At 41.8% G+C, this 21900-nt stretch overlaps 1 protein-coding gene across 1 annotated transcript in view; it reads right to left on the reverse strand.

Moving 5' to 3' along the window:
• Positions 1-21900, reverse strand: part of POC1A (POC1 centriolar protein A) — a 1972436-nt gene that overhangs the window by 966062 nt on the left and 984474 nt on the right. Inside the window, exon 9 of the mRNA XM_044078845.1 lies at positions 15913-16059. Within this exon, the coding sequence (XP_043934780.1) occupies positions 15913-16059 (147 nt within the window). The remainder of the gene's footprint in view (positions 1-15912; positions 16060-21900) is intronic.

Raw genomic sequence — 21900 nt, forward strand, 5'->3', positions numbered from 1 at the left:
AAACCATAATTACTAGTGAAGTGTTAGCCACTGATGTCTACAACAGTGGCTAAACCAATCCATGTCAATGGTAATGACTACTATGAATAGTATAAATACTATAAATACTATAATCAACTTACTTGGCAATAGTTCCTTACAATACTCTTCATTATCTGGGTACTGAAAGTGCTCAAACCTATACCAATGTGGGTTACAACACTATTACCTAAGCAAATTCTTGAGGCGTAAAATGCACATAATGGAACTAAATTCATTAATTCCTGGGTGTTGACATGCATTTAATTTTAATTGCCATATTAGCTCACTTCTCTCCAGTCTCAGTGATTCAGGTCCACTTCTACCGCCGATATACAGTTGTTGGATCACTCTAAATTTAAAACTGTGCCCCTCGAACTCCTTAACGTGTCTAGCTAGTGCGTTTTCTACTTTGGATCTACTAATGCAGTATAAATGTTCATAAATTCTTTCGCAAAGTCTTCTGTCAGTTTTACCTATGTAGAACGCTTGACATAAGTTGCTAGATATATAACTTGTTTACTTTGGCAATTGAATCTACCTTTAGTTTTAAATGTTTTACCTCTAATATGGAAATTTATACCTTCATCAATATATTTACAATATCTGCACATATTACATTTGTACATTCCTGCTGTTGGGTGTGCTTTCATGTGGTCGGACTCTAAAATAGCTTTGAGGTTACTACCCTTTCTATAAACCACTTTTGGTCCTTCTGGCATCAGGGTTCTCAACCTAACGTCCCCTGTTAAGATTGCCCAGTTGTTGTTAATGATATTCACTACAGAACTAGCATCTAATGTATATGTGCAAATAAAGTACAGAGGGCTAAAGGTAGATTGAGTACTTCTCTCCATCGCCTGCTGCTGTGTATTATATTTCAAAACTGGTGTGTAAATACCCCTATTCCTTTTATGTCGGACTTCGCTCGAAACTTCTTGTATTAATGAGGCTGGATAACCTCTCTGGGTAAAAAATGTGTACAATGTGTCACATTCCTCCTCGAAATCTATATCTCTGGAAACCATTCTAGCAGCTCTTACAAGTTGGCCCTTCACTACAGACTTCTTCTGATGTGGAGGGTGACAACTTGTATATTGTAAGAATGTATTTGAGTATGTTTCCTTACGGTAGATTTTCGTCACAAATGTCTTAGCCTGGTAGTCCTTGCTAAGCTCAACATCCAAGTATGCTATTTTAACCTTGTTAAATATACGAGTAAACTTCAAAAAGTTTGTACTCATATTGAAAAAGTCTATCATACTCTCCAGTTCCTCTATTTTACCCTTGAATAAAATAAAAATGTCATCCAAGAATCGTGTGTAGAGACCAATATGTTCATAAAAGGTGGGATGTGTTAACACATGTAATCTTTCCCAGTTTGCCATCACTAAATTGGCGAAACTGGCCCCAGAAGGGGAACCCATTGCTACACCAATCTGTTGATGGTAAACTTTCTTGTCAAACATTACGTAATTGTATGACAAAACTATATCCAAAAGTTCTTCCATTAAATTTATCTCTGACATTGGCCAAAATGTCCTTGGTAGGAACCCCCCTGAGGAAAGCTGCTGAGGTAGCTGTAGCCCTGGTGGAGTGGGATCTGATGTATACAGGCACTGATTTTCCATGAAATGAATAACAAAAGCATATGCAGTGGGCTTATCCATTTTGAAATAGTATGTTTGGAAATAGCCTTTCCTTGAGCACCTGTAGCATAGGACACAAAGAGCTGCTCAGATTTTCTGAATGACTTCATTCTGTCCAAGTAATAACGAAGTTGCCTGTGAATGTCCAAGGAATGTAGTAGCCTCTCTCCTTTGTTCTGCGGGTTTGGGTAAAAGGTAGGTAAATGAATAGACTGATTTGGCATGAAGGTAGGGTTGGTTCATAAGGAAACCCTGTCCTGATGGAAGATGATGAATGGTTGCACAGCCATGAAGGCCTGTAGCTCCGAAACCCTGCGTGCTGAAGTAATAGCCAGAAGGAAGGCTGTTTTCCATGACAAGTATTGTAGCTCTGCTGAAGAAGCCGGCTCAAAAGGAGGCAGTGTCAGCTTCTCCAATACGAAGTTGAGGTCCCAAGCTGGAGGTGGTGGTTTCCGTGGGGGTTTTATATTTTTTGCCCCTCTGAGGAACTGCCTTAATAGAGGATGTGAGAATAAAGGAGGATCCGTATTGTATTGTGCTGAAATGGCTGAAGCGTGGATCTTGATAGAAGAGAGGGAGAGGCCACTGTTGAACATCTCAGTTAGGTACTGTAAAATCTGGGGTATATTTATTACCCAAGGATTCTGACCCTTTGCTTGATTCCAGGAACAAAATCGTTTCCATTTGGCAGAGTAGGTTTTTCTAGTGGAGGGTCTCCTGGCCTGCAAGATGACATCCTGTAGCTCCTTGGAGAGGAGAGTTTGCTGGTAAACTAAGGTATTCTCCATGCAGCTAGATTTAGCATTCTGAGCTGGCTGTGAAGGGTATTGTAGTTGTGCTGGGACAACAGAAGAGGAACTTGAGGAAGGATCCATGGTGGTGAGTGTGACAGGCTCTTTAGGAGAGGATACCAGTGCTGTCGTGGCCAGTCTGGAGCAATGAGAATCATTTGCGGCCTCTCTGCTCTGTTTTTTTGTAGGACTTTGGCCAGAAGAGGTAGAGGCGGGAAGGCATAGACTGTCAATGCTGTCCAATTGAAAGAGAGTGCGTCCACTTTCCAGGCCTGTGGATGATAGGTCCTTGAGCAGAATTTTTCCAACTGGTAATTTCAGTGGGTAGCAAATAGATCTATGTCTGGCTGTCCCCATGCCTGAGTTATCTTTGAGAAGACTTGAGGATGCAACTTCCATTCATGTGGGTCTGTCATATTTCTGCTTAAGTTGTCTGCCAGTGTGTTTTCCTTGCCTGGCAAGAATTGTGCCTCTAGTTGAATTTGTAATTCCAGTGCTGTGTTCCACAGGGTCATGGCTTGCCTGCACAGGGGGTATGAATGCGTTCCCCCCTGTTTGTTTATGTACCACATGACTGTGGTGATGTCTGTCCTTATTAATAGCTGGCCTGGATGCAGTAGGTCTTTGAAGGTCATAAGGGAATTTTGCACGGCTAGCATCTCCTTTTGGTTGATGTGTAGGTGCATCTCTTTTTGGGACCATTTTCCCTGAATACACTGACCTGCCATGTGTGCTCCCCAGGTGTAGTCTGAGGCATCTGTTGTGATGATTTGAGTTGCTTGTGGTAAACTGAAAGGAAGACCTGTGTTTCTTTGGCATGCTTGAGCCCACCACAAAAATTCCTTTTGAAGGCATGGAATGAGTGGTATAGTTGTTTCCAAGCTGTGGCTGTGCTGAGACCATAAGTTTTTTAGGTACCATTGTAGTTTCCTCATATGCAGCTTTGCAAATAGTATTAGTAGGATGCAAGATGCCATGAACCCCAGAGCCTGCAGGATTTTCCTTGCAGTTAGCCTAGTTAAAGTTGCCATTTTGTTGTAGTATTGAGACAGTTGCCCTTGTTTGTCTGGCGTGAGGTAGGCCATCTGGGTTGTTGTATTTAAGCTGGCACCCAGGAAAATTATCTGTTGAGAAGGTATTAGTTTTGATTTATTTTTGTTCACTGTGTACCCCAGGCAGTTTAACAGATTTATTACAAACGCCAGATGTTGCACTAGAAGGTCCTTTCTGTCTGCTTGGATCAGGCAGTCGTCCAGATATGGATAGATTTGGATTCCTCGTTGTCTGCAGAAGGCAATTACTGATGCCAGGCATTTCGTAAACACTCTGGGCGCAGTAGATAAGCCAAAGGGCAATGCAGAGAATTGGTAATTGGTTCAACCTGCAAGAAATCTGAGGTATCTTCTGCAATCTTGTCTGATAGGGACATGCAGGTATGCCTCCTTGAGGTCCAACGTTACCAGCCAAGACTCCTTGCCCAGCATGGGAAGAAGCTGCTGTAATGTGAGCATCTTGAATTTTGGTACCTCTAGATATGTGTTTAGGATGGATAGGTCTAAGATGGGTCTCCAATCTTTGTCCTTCCTTGGTACCAGAAATAGTCTGGAATAAAACCCTTGACCTCGTTCTTTTGTAGGTACCTCTTGAATCGCTTTCATGTCCATGAGAGTGGAAATTTGTCTTTGTGCCTCTGCCCTTTGATTTTGTGGCAGGTTTGGTATGCCTCTCATTTTTGGAAGGGTGTGAAAGTGGAACCTGTGGCCTCTGTCTATAATATCCAGAATCCATTTGTCTTTTGTAACAATGTGCCACTTTTTTTAAAATAAGGCCAGTTTTCCGCCCAAAGGTGCTGCCATTATATCTTTGTTTGGCAGGCATAGGGGAAAGTCATTGCATCTGTTTTCTAAATGACTGTGGTCTGTCTTCTCCACCTCTGGGGGTTGGTGTTTGCCACTGTCTAGCTCTGTAAGATCCTTGAGGTTGTCCTCTACCCCTTGGGCATCTGTATCTGCCCCTTTGGGGTCTGTCCGGGGCTGGAAAGGACCAATTTTTTGAAGGCCAGTTTCTGCTGAAGCATGGAGGCTGCACCTGCAAGAAATCTTTAACTGTTTGCATAGATTTCACTTTTTTCCTCCATTTTCTTTAGTACCTCCTCAGCTTTAACACCGAACAATACATCTTTTTGTAGTGGTGCATCTAATAACTTTGCTTTGACATGATCTGGTAAGGTTTGCTCTTTGAGCCAAGCATGCCTACGTATGACAGACCCTGTGACAGCGGCTCTGCATGAGGCCTCTAAAGCATCAAAACCACACTGCAAGGTATGTTTCCCCACTTGTTCTGCTCCATGCAACAAATTCTGCAACTCTTTCAAGTCTGGTTGTTCTGTTTGTGTCATTTTGCCTTTCAGCTGAGATAGCAAGAACTGTTGGTATTTTAACATATGAAACTGACAGTTTAATGCCCTCATGGTTAAAGTGGCTGATGTATACACCTTTTCCCCCCACCTTTCTAATGCTCTAGAATCTCTCTCTGAAGGCAAAGGGTTTTTAGCAGTAAAGGCCTTAATCCCCTTGGGACCCTGTGAAATTGTTTCTGGGTCAGCAGTATGGCTTTTATAAAGGAACTGGTGAGAATCAGGAACCCGGTAATACCGGTCTGGTTTAACAGGGGCTGGAGGTAAAGAGTCTGGATTAAGACTGGCGTCTGTGTACACATCATCCAAAATATCTAAAACAGGAGGAATATAGCCAGGGGCCTATGCTGGGGAAGTAGAAGAAATTCCCTGAGCCTTTTCTTGGAATCTGAGTAATCTTGGCCTTCCCAGTGGAAGTGCTCTCTCAGTGTATGCAGGGTTTTCCCAAAAGAGAAGTCCTCAGGGGGGGAGACCGAGGGAATAGACTCCTCAGCATCCGAGTCTTCAAATGGGGAATAGGTGTAATCCTGGTCCTCAGAATGGTCTGAAGTAATAGAAGCCTGGTCTGAGGATGGGGAGTCTTCCTCCAACCTGGGTCTTTTGTCTGAGGGGGGTTGAGAACCCCTGATGAGAGTAATCAAATCCTCAGCCATTTTAAGCATCTGTTTTTTAGGCATGGGGCCTAGAGAGGGGGTCTGAGGCCCTGTTTTTTTAATTTTCATTGCAGTTTTAGATTTAGTGAATGTTTTAAAAGAGGAGGAGGTAGGCCTGAAAACGCCTTCAGAAATGGCAGGCCTGGCTAAAATTTCGGTTTCCCCACCAAGAGTGGCATCGGTTTCTGTAGTGGGAATGGAGACCGAGGATCCTGCGGCCTCGGGTACTGAAGTCGCTGGTAAAATAGTTTCATCGGTAGTAAGGGGCTGCGTAGGTGCCTCGCTGAGAACCGGAGAACCAGTAGTCGGCCTAAGCGTGATCTCAATACTCGGTGCAGGCCTCGGATGCCTATCCTTATCCTTGCGTCTTTTGCCTAAAACAGGCGTCGGAGTATCAGACGACATGATATAATTAAACTTTTTGCCAAAATAATGAAGGGCGAACTCCGCCCGGCGCTTAATAGTGCGCTTGTTAAACCTAGCACAAAAACGGCAGGCCAAGACGTCGTGGTCTGGCTCTAAGCAAGGTATACAGTAAGAGTGAAAATCCTTATGCAGTATTTGCTTCCCACAAGAAATGCAATTATTAACTTTGTCTGACATCGGTCTGAGGCAAGAAAAGTTTCCCCAATGGGGTACTTAGCTTTAAAGAAGACTTCGGCTGAAATACTGTTCGTAAATCTCAGGAGCTGGCCGACCGGCACTTGCGAACTGCTTCTGCTTCGGGCACCGTGTGGCAAGAAAGACTGAAAAAATGGTGTCGGCTGCCTCTTTTATACCCCTGCCGCACTGACGTCAGGGAAGAAGCGACGACAACCGACGCCGGACCTAGACTTTGGAATTCGGCCGACCGAGGACCCGCCTGATGGCAGGATAACCCAAGTGTGATGACTGCAGCTGTATGCACGATGAACATCAGAGAATTACATTGCATAAATAAAGAAAGCAAAAGGTCATATGAAAATGTACTTAGCCAGATGATCCACAGCAAAATACAGAAATACCCGAACATTTACGGATCACTTTGTTTGTGATCTAGTGCACTTTACATCCAAGACACACTCCTGCAGATATTCCCTTCATTCACAATTTGTAGGTAGTCCACTCTAAGCGATGAATCCCGTGTCTCTGAGCAGGCCAAATACTCCAAAATAGCCGTTAGGTGCATATGCAGAAGCAAAAGCACAACTTTCTGCAAACTGCATGCCATACTAAAGCTAACCTCTCATTTACTGGCACAAACTGCAATTGACCAGCACTTGTAAGTAGCCCTTTGTCTACAAATGGCTAGTCCCCTCCTGAAGAGCAACCTCTGGAGCAGGACCAACATAATCAAAAATTATCAGTACTGTGTGAAGTTGTTAAACTAATTTAATTTGGCTGAAATTTTTCAACATCTAACGAACCTCTGCCTTCTGCTCCACAGTGAGGTAGCAATAGACATCCCATGAGGCAGTTTTCCATTGCCAGAGTTTAGTCAGGTTTAATCGGACTCTACTTCTGCCCGCAACTTGTAGGTGAGAAGCCCACAAGTTGCACCCTTCCCTAAAAAAGGCTTCTTCATGCTGTAGCCAGCTAAGGTATGTGGATTACTGGGCCACCATGCATTCATAGCAAACATCATCCCAGGTATGGTTCCAGTGAAGGATAATGGGGTTACTGGATTATCTCAAACACTACAAGGTACATTATGGACAGCTATTTGTATGGCCCCTCCTAGCAGACCATTTGTCCAAAGGTGATCCTATTAGGAGCATGAAAGATAAAATATCTCCAAGGATCACAAGAACAAACAAAGCTTTCCAAGGTGATGACATTACAATTTGCTTTTTGAGTTTGAGGGCAGTCTTGCACTGGGAGTAGCAAAGATTATGTTTACAAAAGGTGACCATAAGTGTACTTTGTGCCAGATCTCCTTGAGCCAAAAGTCAGTGACTGACTGTAGTTGTCTGATCAGTCCTGATGCTGTATATTTTGAGGCCCTGAATTGTCAACTGGCATCAAGTTGGGTTAGTAACAGGAGCAAAGGATGCAAAGAGCCAGGAGTCCCAAATGTTTAGTGAGAGTACCCCGGACACCCCTTGTCAATTCTTTTGTGTGTTATGAGTTCAATTCTCTCCTCCACAACAGCCTCCCCCATGCATATGCAGAGATCAGATATATGCAAGCTGAATGACGCTGTTTAGGACCTCAGAATCTGAAGTGGTAGCAAGAAAATGTGATGAAAAGGTGGCTACTTGCCACAGTAGTAGTAATCGTAAGACTCACTGATCAATACCAGTGTTAAGGGAAGCCAACAGGTTACAAAGCTAGTGGGGAGGGCTAGATATGATTGATAAGTAACCACAAAAATGCAGCTCCAGAGGTTACCAAAGCAAAAACCAAAGTATCAAAACAGTTTGCTGAGACTGTGGGAAAATGTGGGAAAAGATGTTCAAACAGCCTCAAAGAAGTTCTGGCAAGCTATCTGGTGACTCAGAAGGAGGCTGTGCAACATTACTCATGCTGGTCTCCGCAAGAGTGGAGAATCCTGAATGAGTGGGGACTCTACTGTGGTGTGGAAGAAACATCAAGAGGACCTCCTGAATCTGATGAACATGGCCTCCTCTAAGAAGGAACTGCCAGAAGCAGATACAGTTCTGCTCTGCCAAGGCTGTGAAACTGTATGACAACTAGCCATTAAAGATATTATTTTACACTGTTGTGATGCTGTGATTAATATAACACATTTTTTCAGTGTTGCATAAAAGGTTGGCACAGTACTTTTGGACTGGCAAAATGGTCTCCATTTTCAAAAAAACGGGGTGGTTCCAGTTGGGACTGCACACTTTCTTCTGCAAACCTTTGTTAAAGGGGAAGAAATGCTGATTCCATCCTGGCTCTGGAACAATTAATCAACTCTGCCTTTAAAAACATACTGAAGAGATCAAGACAGGTTGTCAGTTCTGTTTAAGTGTGTCTTGCAGACTTGCAGTAGACAGAATGTCTCGTGGGAAATGTTGCAACAGTACTTGTTAGGCATTAAATCAAATATATTTAAGGTGGTTGAAGAACTGCAAAGAGGGTGTGTGCCTCACCTTCCCTCCAACTTGCTATTTTCATGGAAAAGGATACCAATGCACACCAGACGTTTGGGGTATCTCCATTACAGCAATATGAGGATGACAGCTCTGTTGCTTGCATGATGATGTCATATCAGCCTCATATAATGTAATTTTATAAAACATGCAACACTGTTTCAATGCTGATTGTGAAGTAGATGAGATTACAATCATGACCTCAAAAACAGAGGTTATGGAGTGGTTGGGAGGATGGCCTAATGGTGAAGATGTTTGCCTTACAAACACAAGGTGCAGGGTTTGAGTCTCACGAGGGATAATTGGCTAGGCTTAAAATGGCTCGCAAAGGCAGTTAGCTTAGTACTAACCTATGAACCATCCATCACATCAGTCATACAAGTCATGATTCTCTCCTGGAGAACAGTAGACTGCCCCCTGCAGGTGAAGTGCAGCAACTACTTCAGGTAGTAAGGTTTAGGTACCTTAAGAGTTTTACTACTGAGTAAAGGTAGAGAGGACTGTCAGACTGGCCAACAGTACTGCAGGCAAGCTGGACTGGGATAGTGAAGTGACGGACAACGTACAAGACAAAACTCTATTTGTCTGTTATTTTAGGTCCATATCCTTATCTGTGATCTTGAACTTTGGGTAGTGATACATCCCAAGCAACTGAGAACAGGCTAATTCACAGGATAGGCTGGGCTCACTCTCTGTGACAGGGTGAAGTCAGTTATCTGGAAAGAAACTGAAGTACAGCCACTATCCTCTAGCATAACAGGGGTTAGATGAGATGGACTGGACACCATGCTAGGATGCTGCCTGGATGTCTCCTCTACTGAAATGAGGACGTAGGGCAGACCCAGGGCACACAGGAGCATTTGCGTCTTTCAAATCACCAGTGAATCCACAGGACGAACTGCAGGTTGGACAGGATGTGACCAGTACTTTACTCCAAAAAAGAAGCTAAAATGACTGACTGACTGCACAGTACAGATGCTGCCAGTAAAACTTTTAAAACAATATGCCTGAATAGTCCTACTCTACAACTCCTCACATGAATATTCAAAGAACACTCTAGTGGGGATATACAAGTCTGTTCTGATGTGCTCAGTTTGTTACTACTGTAACCTCACTAGGACAACCAGTTAAGAAAATTAATAGAAGGGCATTTAAAAAAACTTACTTCATACCTATCATGAGGTTAATAACCTGACAGGCTTGTTGCTGAAATGAATGTTTTGAACATAAGCAATCCTAAGCCAATGCGGTGACATTCTTTTTCGTGGGACATCTTCTTACTTCCCCTTTATCAATGTATCATGAAGGATATGCAAGTCTGCCATGATAAAGAAGGGATTGTTTTAGCACTCTCCCTCAGGAATGCACAATGAGGTACAAGGATGCACAGGTGGGACCTTAAGGGAGATCCGATTAATGAGCGTTTGCAATAATCCTAATGCTAAAATACAAGCTTAAACTGTGAATAAGGGGAACTGGAGAAAGGAGTTAAATAAGGTAGATGATTTGGTATATAGTGTGTGTGTGTGTGTGTGTGGGGAGTACAGGTGGAGATTTCTAAGTTGGTTGGAAGACGTGGAAAGATTTGGCCTGAAGGCAAGGAAATGGTTAAAATGTATGCAAATGAAAACCTGTTTTGAATTAATTTATAACAAAATCACATTTTCCTTGCAAACTCATGGAAATAATAATATACCTAAAATACTGGAACTAATGTCTAATATTAATGGTTCCTTGAAAGACCCCTCTTCTATATCCTTAGTCTATAGAACCATTAGATCTGATTTTAGTTTTCTAAATGCCTCTTATTGGGAGTACTCTGCTAAAATAAATAAAGAATTTACCACCAACAATAAAAAATTCCTCCTAAAATCAATAGAAAAAAATGACAAATTCCCCTTAATGGAAGATATACACCTGGAAATTTCTACACAAATGTTATTTCACAACACAAAGAATTGCAAAAATATATAAAAAGAGTGATATGTAATGCTGGAGATGTAAAGCCGCAGAGGCAGATTGGCATCATATGATTGTTACATGTACAATGTTATCTCAATTTTGGAATGAATTTGAAAATTTTTGTAAGACCTTATGGAATGATAATTGCATAATTTCTAACTCTCTCATACTATTTAATATACCAATACTGGAAGTTGTACGCAAAATCCAGGTACATATACTATGGTCAATCCTTGCAGTTGCAAGAAAATTTGTAACGAAAAATTGGAAAAGCAATTCTCTTCTTTGTTTTAGAAATGAATTTATTTATTTAGCCACACCTCTGTGTGAAAAAGAAATCTTTACCATAAAGCTCAGAACAAAAAACTTAACACACAAGTTAATTGCTTAGGAAAAGTTATACTCTTCATTGCGAAAATGTTAATGATTCTCTTGAATGTATATAAAGGTTTAACTTTGTTATGGACTCTATATATAGTTATTTCTCCAGTTATGACTGTAAATATGTTATTACTGTTATTGTTCTTGTTAAAAAATAAAAAAACATTTTTGAAAAAGAATTATGCACATGAAATTGGCAGTTCAGGCCTGGTTGGTAACGGCTGGGTATAAGGAGATAAATTCTGAAATTAATGATAGATACCAGTACTCATAAATAAAGATGTGCAACTAGAATACAGATTTGGAAAGATATATTCAAGGTTATTAAACGGTAAATATGGCCAGGTGATGGAAGGATTACAAAGGCAGGGGGGAACGGTGAAGGATGAAATTATGTCTGAAGAAAAAGGAGGCACTGAGAAGGTATGGCAAATTAAAAGCTGCACCTGACGGGATCAGTACATGCACTAGTCACATAGGTGGTTTCGAACTCGATTTCAGTTATAAAGAAGTTGGAAACTGTTGGAGATTCCGAAAAAGGAGGAAGGAATCTACATATATTTGGAAGACTGAGGCAGTTAAACCTTTATGGAACAGTTATACAGAGGAATGGGCAAGAGTGTATTAGAAGCAAGTCTCAAAATGCTGGAAGTGAACACTCTCAGGGTTAAGTGGACAAAGCAGGAGAAGGTACAACAGCTGCATGATAGCTGCATTTAACTGAGTGGCGGGCAACCTGAGAAGTACTGCCCAGCAGGGAAAGGGCCAAAGCCCTGCCCTCAGAGTCTGGAAGGTCAGAAACCATCTTAGAAACCTGAGAAAGGACAGCCAAAACATACCTGGTCATAGGAGTCTGGTAGCTGATGACCTTAATGGACAAGGTGGCAGCAGTGTAAACTTTCTTGCCCAGCTTTTCCAACTCCCAGATATGCTCAGAATTAGTTCAAAATGATGTGAAAATTACTGAACCTACACACATTGCTAACATACTGGCTGACAGGTTCAGTGCAAACTTCTCCTCCCCCAAAAGGAGAGATATCTATTCCAGAGGATTGTAGCCCCCCAAACATCTCCAACGCCCAGGTGAGAACTGCCCTCACTAAGGCAAAAAACACAGCATCCATGGGACCGGATGGTGTCCCCGGCTGTGTGCTTCATGAACTCAACGAGGAATTAAACCCACAGTTAGGACAGCTGTTTAATCTTAGCCTCACCTCAGGATACGTACCCAAGGAGTGGCGCACGGCGACTGTGGTCCCACTTCATAAGGGCGGTGCCTCCACAGACCCTGGAAATTACCGCCCCATTAGCTTGACAAGCCTTATCTGCAAAGCCATGGAGAGGATCATAATGGAACTCATAAATAAAGACATAGGGAACTTGCAGACTTTGGATCCAACCCAGTTTGGCTTTGTCAAAGGCAGATCCTGCCTCTTAAACTTGGTTGACTTTTTCGAGACAGTCACCAAGGCCATTGATGAGGGAAAGGCAGTCCATACAGCCTACCTCGACCTGGCAAAGGCCTTCACACAATACCCCACTCAGGTATCATCGAAAAACTCATCAGCTTGAATGTAAACCCATACATCACAAGATGGGTTGCAAACTGGCTAAGCGACAGAACCCACAGGGTCAGAGTTGCTGGAGCCATGTCAGACTCAAAGCCTGTCACAAGTGGTGTCCCACAGGGCTCAGTCCTGGGTCCACTCTTGTTCGGCATCTACTTTTCTGAAGTACAAGCAAACACAGGAGGGTTATGGCTGACAAAGTTTGCAGATGACTGCAAACTGGGCCATAGTCGAAAACACATCTGACACAGATATCCTCCAGAAGGGCCTCACAGAAACGGATAACTGGTGCCAGAGCCATGGCCTGAAGTTAAACGCCAAAAATGCATAGTCATACCCTTCGGGAAAAACAAGGTTACCCCTAGCTACCATATAGGTGACAATCCACTGAGCACAGAAAAGTCATCAGGGATCTGGGGACCCAAGTTGACAGTAGTCTTTCGCTTGACACTCATGTTGCTAAAGTAGTTAGGAAAACCTTCTATATCGCCCACCTGATCATGAAGGGATTCACATCTAGATCAAGGGAGGTCATCGTCCCCTGTACTCATCACTCATTAGACCTATGATTGAGTACAATGCCCCGTCGAATGTATCTGACCAGACACCTGATGCAGCTTGAAAGGCCCCAAAAGTTCCTCACCAAAAGGATAAAGGGTCTCAAAATATGTCTTATGCTGCCCGACTGAAAGAACTCCAGCTTTATTCAGTCTCATACCGCTTGCTCAGAGGTGACCTGTGCCTGACATATAAGGCCATGTCAAACCCAGATTTGATGAATATGCTTCACCTCAAAAATCTAGATCCCTCAGAACCACAAGGGCGGAGACTTAAACCTTGACACGGTTATAAATAGAACGTGCTGGAGGGACAGATTCATCACCCAGAGACTCCCTATGCTGTGGAACAAAATCCCGGTACATGTGAGGCAGAGCACCTCGCTGGCCTTGTTCAAGAGGAATCTTGACCAATGGATGGGAGATCGCAGATATACCCCAGGGATTACTTCAGTGTCACTGCTTGACAGAGGCACAGAAAAATGATAGGCATAGTTTTTATTCAAACTAAAGGGGTGGCGAAAGCCACATAACTATGGGCTAGGCTTATAAATGCCCTTGGGCAGATAGCCTAGTATGAACCTATGAACCTATGAACATACTATCCTTATCAGAAGGAGACATCTTGGTAGAGAGTAGTAACATGGATGGCTGGACATAGGAGACTGACACTACAGAAGGGTCAGCAGAAGGGCATTTATAAAGAAGTTTGCACTCTTCAGGCACTTTATAGAATCTTTCTAGCTTCTTAGGTAAAGTGGCTGAGAGTGGAGGGCTACAGATGCTGCTGAGAAGGTATCGAGAAAGGCAGCCAGAACAGGAGGAACAGCAGATGGTTTGGGAGATGCCATCTGTAGAAGCTCATATTATCTTTTTTGAATCTCAGACACTTGAAAATGGATGTCTTTGTAAAAATATACTCCTCACTTATAGGGTCCATCACGAATACAGTGTCCTCACTGCTAGACATCCAAGCACCTTATACAACTTAAAAAGCACAAACATTCCTAACTAAAGCAGATCAGCATTTTAATCTATTTAAACTACTCTGACAGCTTGACTCCCTTTCTCCTTTACACTGTCTTACAAATGCTGTTAAGTGACAATGAATCCTTAGCATATTATGCAATGAATATTGATTCACAGAACAAAATCTGACCCAAAGACCTAAACCTTCACTGTAAGATTAACAACATATGCTGTCATGATAGTTTTCTGACCAAATGCATTTTCTATCAGACTTTGTATATCAAAGAAAGTACATCACTGACTACTTTCAAAGCCTGTTTCAGCAACTGGATGGGTAATTACAAATTCAAGCCGGATACTAATACAAAATGAACTTATGTTCAGAGGAAGCTAGTCTTACATCATCACATAGGAGGATATGGCTAAGTTTCTTAACGGTTCTCCAGCTGTAAGCTTAATATAAACCTATCAGCCTGAGAACCTATGGCTGTGCTATGACCAAGTGTGTACACGAGTAAGTGTTCACTTTATGGCTGAACTTTAAGCATGTATGTACATACACACACACATACACACACATACACACACACACACACACTCACACACATTTGATATATATATATATATATATATATATATATATATATATATCAAATGTGTGTGTGTGTATGATTCCCCTTCACAACTACGTAGCCTGGTTTGTAGAGTCTAAAAACGGCATGACAAAAACGTCATAACTGTAGAAGCACGAAGTCCCAGAACATTGTCTTTTCTCCCTGGGAAAGTAACCACTTGGCCACCATAGCGAACTTTGCCCTTTCTCAACTGTAGTGCAATCTTGGAGTTGGTTGTAATTTGTTACGGTTGTCGTTTTTTATTGGTGGCCAAGTGGTTATTTTCCCAGAGAGGAAAGACGATTTCCCAGGACTTTGTGCTTCACCAGTTACAATGCTTTCATCTCACTGTTCTCAGAGTCGACGAACTGGGCTGCAATGTTATGAAGGTAAAACATATATATATATATATATATATATATATATATATATATATATATATATATATATATATATATATATATATATATATATGGTACATGTGAGAATGTCAAATATCAATGTTCATAACATTAAGCCTAAAAGACTGAAATGGTGCAACACTGAAATGTCATAACACTAATACTTAAAAGCGTTATAAACACATTTTTACAGGGGAAAGCCCTCCTGCATCCCCTATACACCCTGCTAATTACATACACCAACTCTGAGATTACACTACAACTGAGAATGGGCAAACACCCAATTTCCGCTGTACCGTGAGGTTGCCGAATCATCCACTTGCAATGTGAGATGTTTTAAATCTCACTGTTATGGCACTTTGATGTTGTGTCACTTTACTCTTTTGGGCTCAATGCTATGAATGTTGACATTTTGGCTTGTCGGCATTCTAACACAGACCAATAGACATGCACACACACATGTGGGGTTATAATCCTGCGACAGGTATCCCCTTGGGGCTGTAATTTGAGTGCCTACAAATGCTAAACATTTCTTTGTCATCAGCTCTGCTGTGGCAACACAGCCTAGATGACCCTCTTAGAAAAAAACAGAAAGGGCAGACATGCAGTATTCTGCAGGTCCTTCCCAGGCCAAGTATGTGGCAACCACTGCTATTCAAGGCCTTGATAACTCGTTTTGTAAATGGAAATTCAATCACTGTTCGAATGGAGTGGCTTGTAGAATACAATGTCAAGCCAAAAGCCTTATCTACTAAACATACAACTTGTTAGAAGAAAACTAATCTAATTCCATAATTTGTTGTTAATACTCACTATATCAGCTTTATCTTTCCAAAAAAAGAAAAACTAAACCTACCTCTTCATGGTGAGACTTGGCAGAACCGTGTTGTAGAGATGGATCATCAGATGTCGGACCTGAACCATTAACACTGGTAGCATGATCCTTGTTTCGCAACAGGTCTCTATAATCAGCAGCATCAAAGTTGGTTTTCCAGACCATGACCTGAAAAAAGAAAGCTATTTTTAGATGCATTGGTTCAAAAGCTTTAAAGTACAAATATTTATACACCATCTTCCATACTACTCACTGCATTAGTACAGCCTTTCATTCAGGTTGCATAAAAAGGTGGCATGAATCAGACTTCTATTTTATTTCAGCCAAATCCATCAGCTACAACAGAGATGGACTGGGTGTGACTGAACAGCTTTAATAAAAACAATAATAATCCTATTTGTTAAGTGGGGAGGCCCACTGGACACTCAGTCCCTTTTCATGGGTGACCTGGGACCAATGTTTAATTAAGTGACATTACTCAGGATCACACAGTAGGCAAATGAGGTCTGACTAAATCAAACCCTGCACCACTGGAACTACAGCTCTCAACCTTAAACTCTGCTCCAACTGTTAGACCTTTGGGCTTGATGTTATGAACGTATACAGCCTTCAACTTTATCCAACCCCAATGGCATTGTTAAATGGCTATTAAGCCTTACCAGGCAGAACTCACATGTAAATCCTGGTTTTAGGAGAGAAATGGATAACGCAGTAAGGCTACCTTAAACAACCAACTTAATTCTTCTCCATTAACTCTCTAGAAACACGACAACTGCATGTGTGCGTCCTTGTTTGCTTGTGCGTGAGAGTGTGTCCTTGCTTGTGTGCATGTGTCCCCACATACATTAAGCTTGCCTTCCACTGCATCTGCATCTGACCAAGCTATTCCTCCAACCCATCCTCTGATTGCACTATCACTCTCATACCAATGTGGACTTGCAGAATGGAACACCTCTTCCCTTTCACCACTTATATTCAGTCACTGTTAGCCAACATCCCAAGTAACTGGGATGAACTTGTGAGTAGTCATCCAGCCGAGCCTGTGATTGGTCATTTTTGAACAGTGTTCTACCCTGATAAACAAATTTAAATTAAACTCATACTATGGTACGATTTGCAATTCTTAGATTACAATGAAACTATCTTACAAAAACACATTTTACTAACGACTGAGCTACTAAATATAGTACAAATCTTAACATGGCCATACTGTTATACTTTCACCAGAAGGTTAAAAAAAACCTTTAAGACAAGAAGGCTAAGATTATATGCTTTCATGAATCAGTTTCAGCACATAAACCTGTCTACAATAATGTTAGTTGCACACTGCTTGCATCTAACAAGTAACGCTAACAGCAGTTGTAATTTCAGCTTTCATTCCTAAAATATGTCTTTTGTAGGAAGTGAAATGCCCCACACTATCCAAACAAGAAGCTGTCTGATCCCCTCTGCATGTTCTCTCTTAAGGTAAGCAACTCCAGATTAAACTTCCTTTGGGGCAAGAAGCAACCACCCTTTACAATGACCCTTTGTAAGGAATCTGCTTTTTGATTAACAGAATAAAAACCACAGAGGGCAAGAGTTAAATGGATAAGCTGAGCCTTCCAACAGAACAAGGTGATTTAGGATTACTTGTCTGAATGTGTATTTTAAAGTTAGACAGTTAAGGCTCATATACATAACACAAGCAGAAGGTTCTAATTCAAGTTGGAAAAAAGAGATGATGATGAAGTGGGGGGGGAGCAGTTCATAAAATAAAGTGTGTGGGATTTTGGATGCAGCTCCTTAAGGAGAATAACAATAACTATACAGAATATTATATTCATAAAGAAGTAGAAAGTATTTAAGAACTAAGCCAACATGAGAATGAAGAAAGGAGATTTTTGCCGATGGGGTTACTGCATGTAGGGGTACAGAAGATAGGTAAGAGGGGCTGGAATTTACTGGAGAATACTGTCAAGGAACGAAGGTATATGGTTTGGACTACATGTTAGAGACTGCCATCCCTATCTGGGATTGATATGAGAGTATAATCACAGGAAAGGGACAGGAGAATCCTAACTGGAAAAAAACTTGCTCTGGTGGAGTTTTTAATCAAATCCTGAACAGAAAATAATGTTAAAAGGAATAATTAGTAAGTTTTATAAAACAATGCATAACTATAAGAATTGATCAGAGGAGGTTAGAAAATAATTGGGAAGACAAACTGCAAAATCAGTTTACAAGAGAACAATGGGGAGGACATAGGTAAGGACACCAAGTATGCAACAATGGCCAGAAGGTTTAGGATCTTTGCTTGGAACTGTTTGCAAAGGTATTTGTATACCCCAAGCAGACTTCAAAGAAATTTTCCTCAGGCAAATGTTGATTGTGTGCTGGGGAAGAAAGAGAAATCTGGGAACATATGCTTTGGGTGTAATGAGTTGGCAGATGTAAAAAAATTCCCTACAGAGTACTCAGCAAATGGCTATAACAAAGGAAATGGTTCTTTTGAGCCAGGATACAGGATCTGAATTGCCTAGATACCGTATTAATTTTAATTCTGCTAGCTGCCAAAGTAATGATTACTAGAAAATAAAAATCAAAGTCTAAACCAACTGCACTGAAGTACTGAATAATGTAAAAGATATAAAAGAACTGGAAGAGCGAAAAAGGAAGGAGCAAACAGCAATATATGCAGAATAATGTCCAAAAGGAGAAGTCAGGTTATGAGGAGTTTATGTTATGTTGGACTGAAGATCGTTATAAAGAAAGAAAACTTATGTAATGTATAATATATGTAAATGAAAAAAATGCTAATATGGTTTGTTTTCTTTTCTATTAATGTATGTTTGTTGAAGACCAGTTGCCATAATGGTTAAGGTCTTCAGCTCTGATGCACAAGGTACAAGGTTTGATCCTGACGTCCAGCCAAATGCCTGTTTGGGGCTTGCATGTTTCTTCTGTGTCTCTGTGAGGTTTCCCCATCTCCAAAACACATGTAGAGTGTTTCCATCTCAAACTTACCAATGACTGGAGCTGTGGACAGCAGCACAGAATCTACATGGTGCCCTACCAGGGGAAGAGCTGTACAGACCAACTGCTTTGGACATCTACTGTGGTGTGCAGTATCCTCAAAATATAGGAACACAGATTACAGACTGTGCACTGCAGCAGGATTAGCCACTTGATGGTGTAAAATATGGCTCTAGGTGATTTGGTCACGCTGACTAATGTTGCCAAAATGGGCATGGGTATTTGCAGGTGATAAGTGAGTTGAGGATCCAGCCTACTCTGACATATGACAGGGGACCCATGCTAATGGTAGGAGGGGTGTATGTGCCTCAGTTGGTCAGTCTGTGCCTGCCACAGAGTCCAGCAGCCCTGGGTCAATAAGCTACTGGCTGGCCAGTGTTCAGTTACACAGCCTGGGTTACCTGGAATATCTCTGTTGAGTGAAAGCCGGAAGTAAAACTAATCAACCTGGCAAATAAGAACTGCTACACTCAGTGTAGGTTCATGGACAGGACTGAGCTTGGAAGTGAATGACATGATGATATTAAAGAGGCTGGCCATCCTATTTATCCAAGAGACAGGATGGAAAGGCAAAGCAGCAAAGACACTTGGCTTGGGATCCAGACTCTACTACTTAGGAGGAGGACAGGCTAGAAATGGTGTGGGAATTGTATTGTGGTGAGACAGATGCTTCAGAAGGCAGTGAAGGAGGTCACCAGAATTACTGACAAAATGAGGGCAATCAGACTCCAGTGCAATGATAGGTCAGTATTCGTGAATGGTCCATAGCAGGATTGTGATAGTGAAGAAAAGAGTGCATTCAGACAGCAGTTGCAGGACCATGGAACGAATTATCATGGAAATGATCAATAGAAATATAGTAAACCTCCAGATACTGGACCCAACCCAGTTTGGTTTTGTAAAGGGCAGATCATGCCTACTCAACCTGGTGGACATCTTTGAGAAGGTCACCAAAGCAATGGATGAGGGCAAAATCATTAACACTACCTACCTTGACCTGGCCAAGGCATTTGGCACAATACCCCCACTCTGGCATTGTTGACAAACTCAAGAGGTTAGGTACAAACCCGTATGTCACCCAGTGGATAGCCAAATGTCTCACAAATAGGACCCAGGAAGTTAGATTTGGGGAGTCCATCTCTACAAAGAGACCAGTCACAAGTGGAGTCCCTCAGGGATCAGTCCTTGGACCACTCATTTTTGGCTAAATTTGCAGATGATTGCAAATTAGGAGCTGTTATTGAATCTTACACGGACACAAATGTTCTCCAGGAGGGGCTGACACAGACAAACAGCTGGTGTCAGAGTCATGGACTAAAACTAAATGCCAAGAAATGCATAATAGTATAATTTGGGAAGTTCTTCATCCCTAGTAAATATCATATTAACAACACACCCCATACAGTTGACCCAGTAGTCAGGGACTTAGGGACACACACAAATAGTAATCTAGCATTTGATCATCACATGTCTACAGTGGTGAGGAAGGGTCTGTATCAGAACATCAAAGTATTAAAACTTCAAATGTTCTGATATCGAACACTATTCAGCGAACGCTAAGAATAGCGAAGCTGCAGAACAGCAAATTCTTTCCTCGCTTCACTATTCTTAGCAGTGTGGTGGAAAGTTATGGGTTGGGTTCAGGTAAGTGTGCGATTGCATGTTGGGGCGGGTTAAGTGAGTTAGTGTTATGGCGAGGGTTAGGCATGTGTGCGATAGTGACAGACTTTAGGGTTAGGTGCAGTTTAAGCGGGTGTGGGTTAGGGTTAAGGTGCAGGTTAGGTGAGTGTGCGATAGTGACGGACCTTAGGGTTAGGGTTTGGGTTAAGGTAAGTGGGTAGATAGTAGTGTATGTTTAGTTTAGTGTAGCGTTAGATGTAGGAATTTAAGTGTATGTGTGTGGCTGCTGTTTGTTTGTTGTACTTGTGTTGTGTGTGTGTGTGTGTGTGTGTGTGTTTCGGAGCAGCAAATTTTTTCCATGGGAAAAAATTTGCTGTTCTGAATGTTCAATATTTTCATGTTTAGATGTTTTGGGGCCAATGAAAAATCATTTGCTATTTTCATCTTTCGATAACGTGATATAAACGTGTGAGGAAATCATTCTATGTTGTGCAACTTATAAACAAAGATATGGCATCAAAGTCCAAGGAAGTCATTGCTCCACTGTATTCGGCATTCATCAGACCTATCATTGAATACAATGCCCCATTTGGTATGGACATAACCAGGCATATCCAACAACTGAATGTCCACAGAGGTTCCTCACTAAAAGAATACAAGGCATAAGTAATATGTTCTATGCAGGCCCCATCAAGGCCCTATCCCTGTATTCTGTCTCCTACAGGCTTTTGAGGGGAGATCTATGCCTGGCATACAGGGCATTGTCATACCCCATTCTGATGGACCTCCTGCATATCCACAAAACAAACAGTACCAGAATTACCCATTCTAAAGACTTAAACCGTGCCTGTGATATAAATAGGACCTGAGAGAGAGATATGTATTCCAGAGACTACCCCGTCTATGGAACAGGCTCCCCATCCATGTGAAGCAGAGTTCCTCCCTAATCCAATTCAAGTGCAACTTGGACAACTGGATGGGAAAACGGAAATTCATCCCTGGTTTGGCACCTATGTCTCCGATGCAAACAGGTAACCTGTAACTGGTTCATCTCCCAGGTCCATGCTTATACTTATCAAGGGTATCAGAACTTGTCAGAGATTTCGGATGCATGGCTAGGCTTAAAAAGGTCCTTGTGGTCATTAGCCTAGTAAACACCTATGAGCCCATGAAGCAGTCCAACATGAATTGGTGCTGATAATGGGTGACTTGAATGCCCATATCAGGACAGATAGAATAGGATACGAAGACTGCCTGGGTCCACATGGGTTTAGCAACAGGAATAAAGATGGAGAGGTCATTCTAGACTTCTGTTTGGCAAATGGATTGATAGTAGCCAATAGACATGGCTCAGAAACAGACACAGTCACAAGA

The sequence above is a fragment of the Protopterus annectens genome, chromosome 7.part1, assembly GCF_019279795.1.
Source record: "Protopterus annectens isolate FY-2018-M chromosome 7.part1, PAN1.0, whole genome shotgun sequence".
Taxonomy (NCBI): Eukaryota; Metazoa; Chordata; order Ceratodontiformes; family Protopteridae; genus Protopterus; species Protopterus annectens.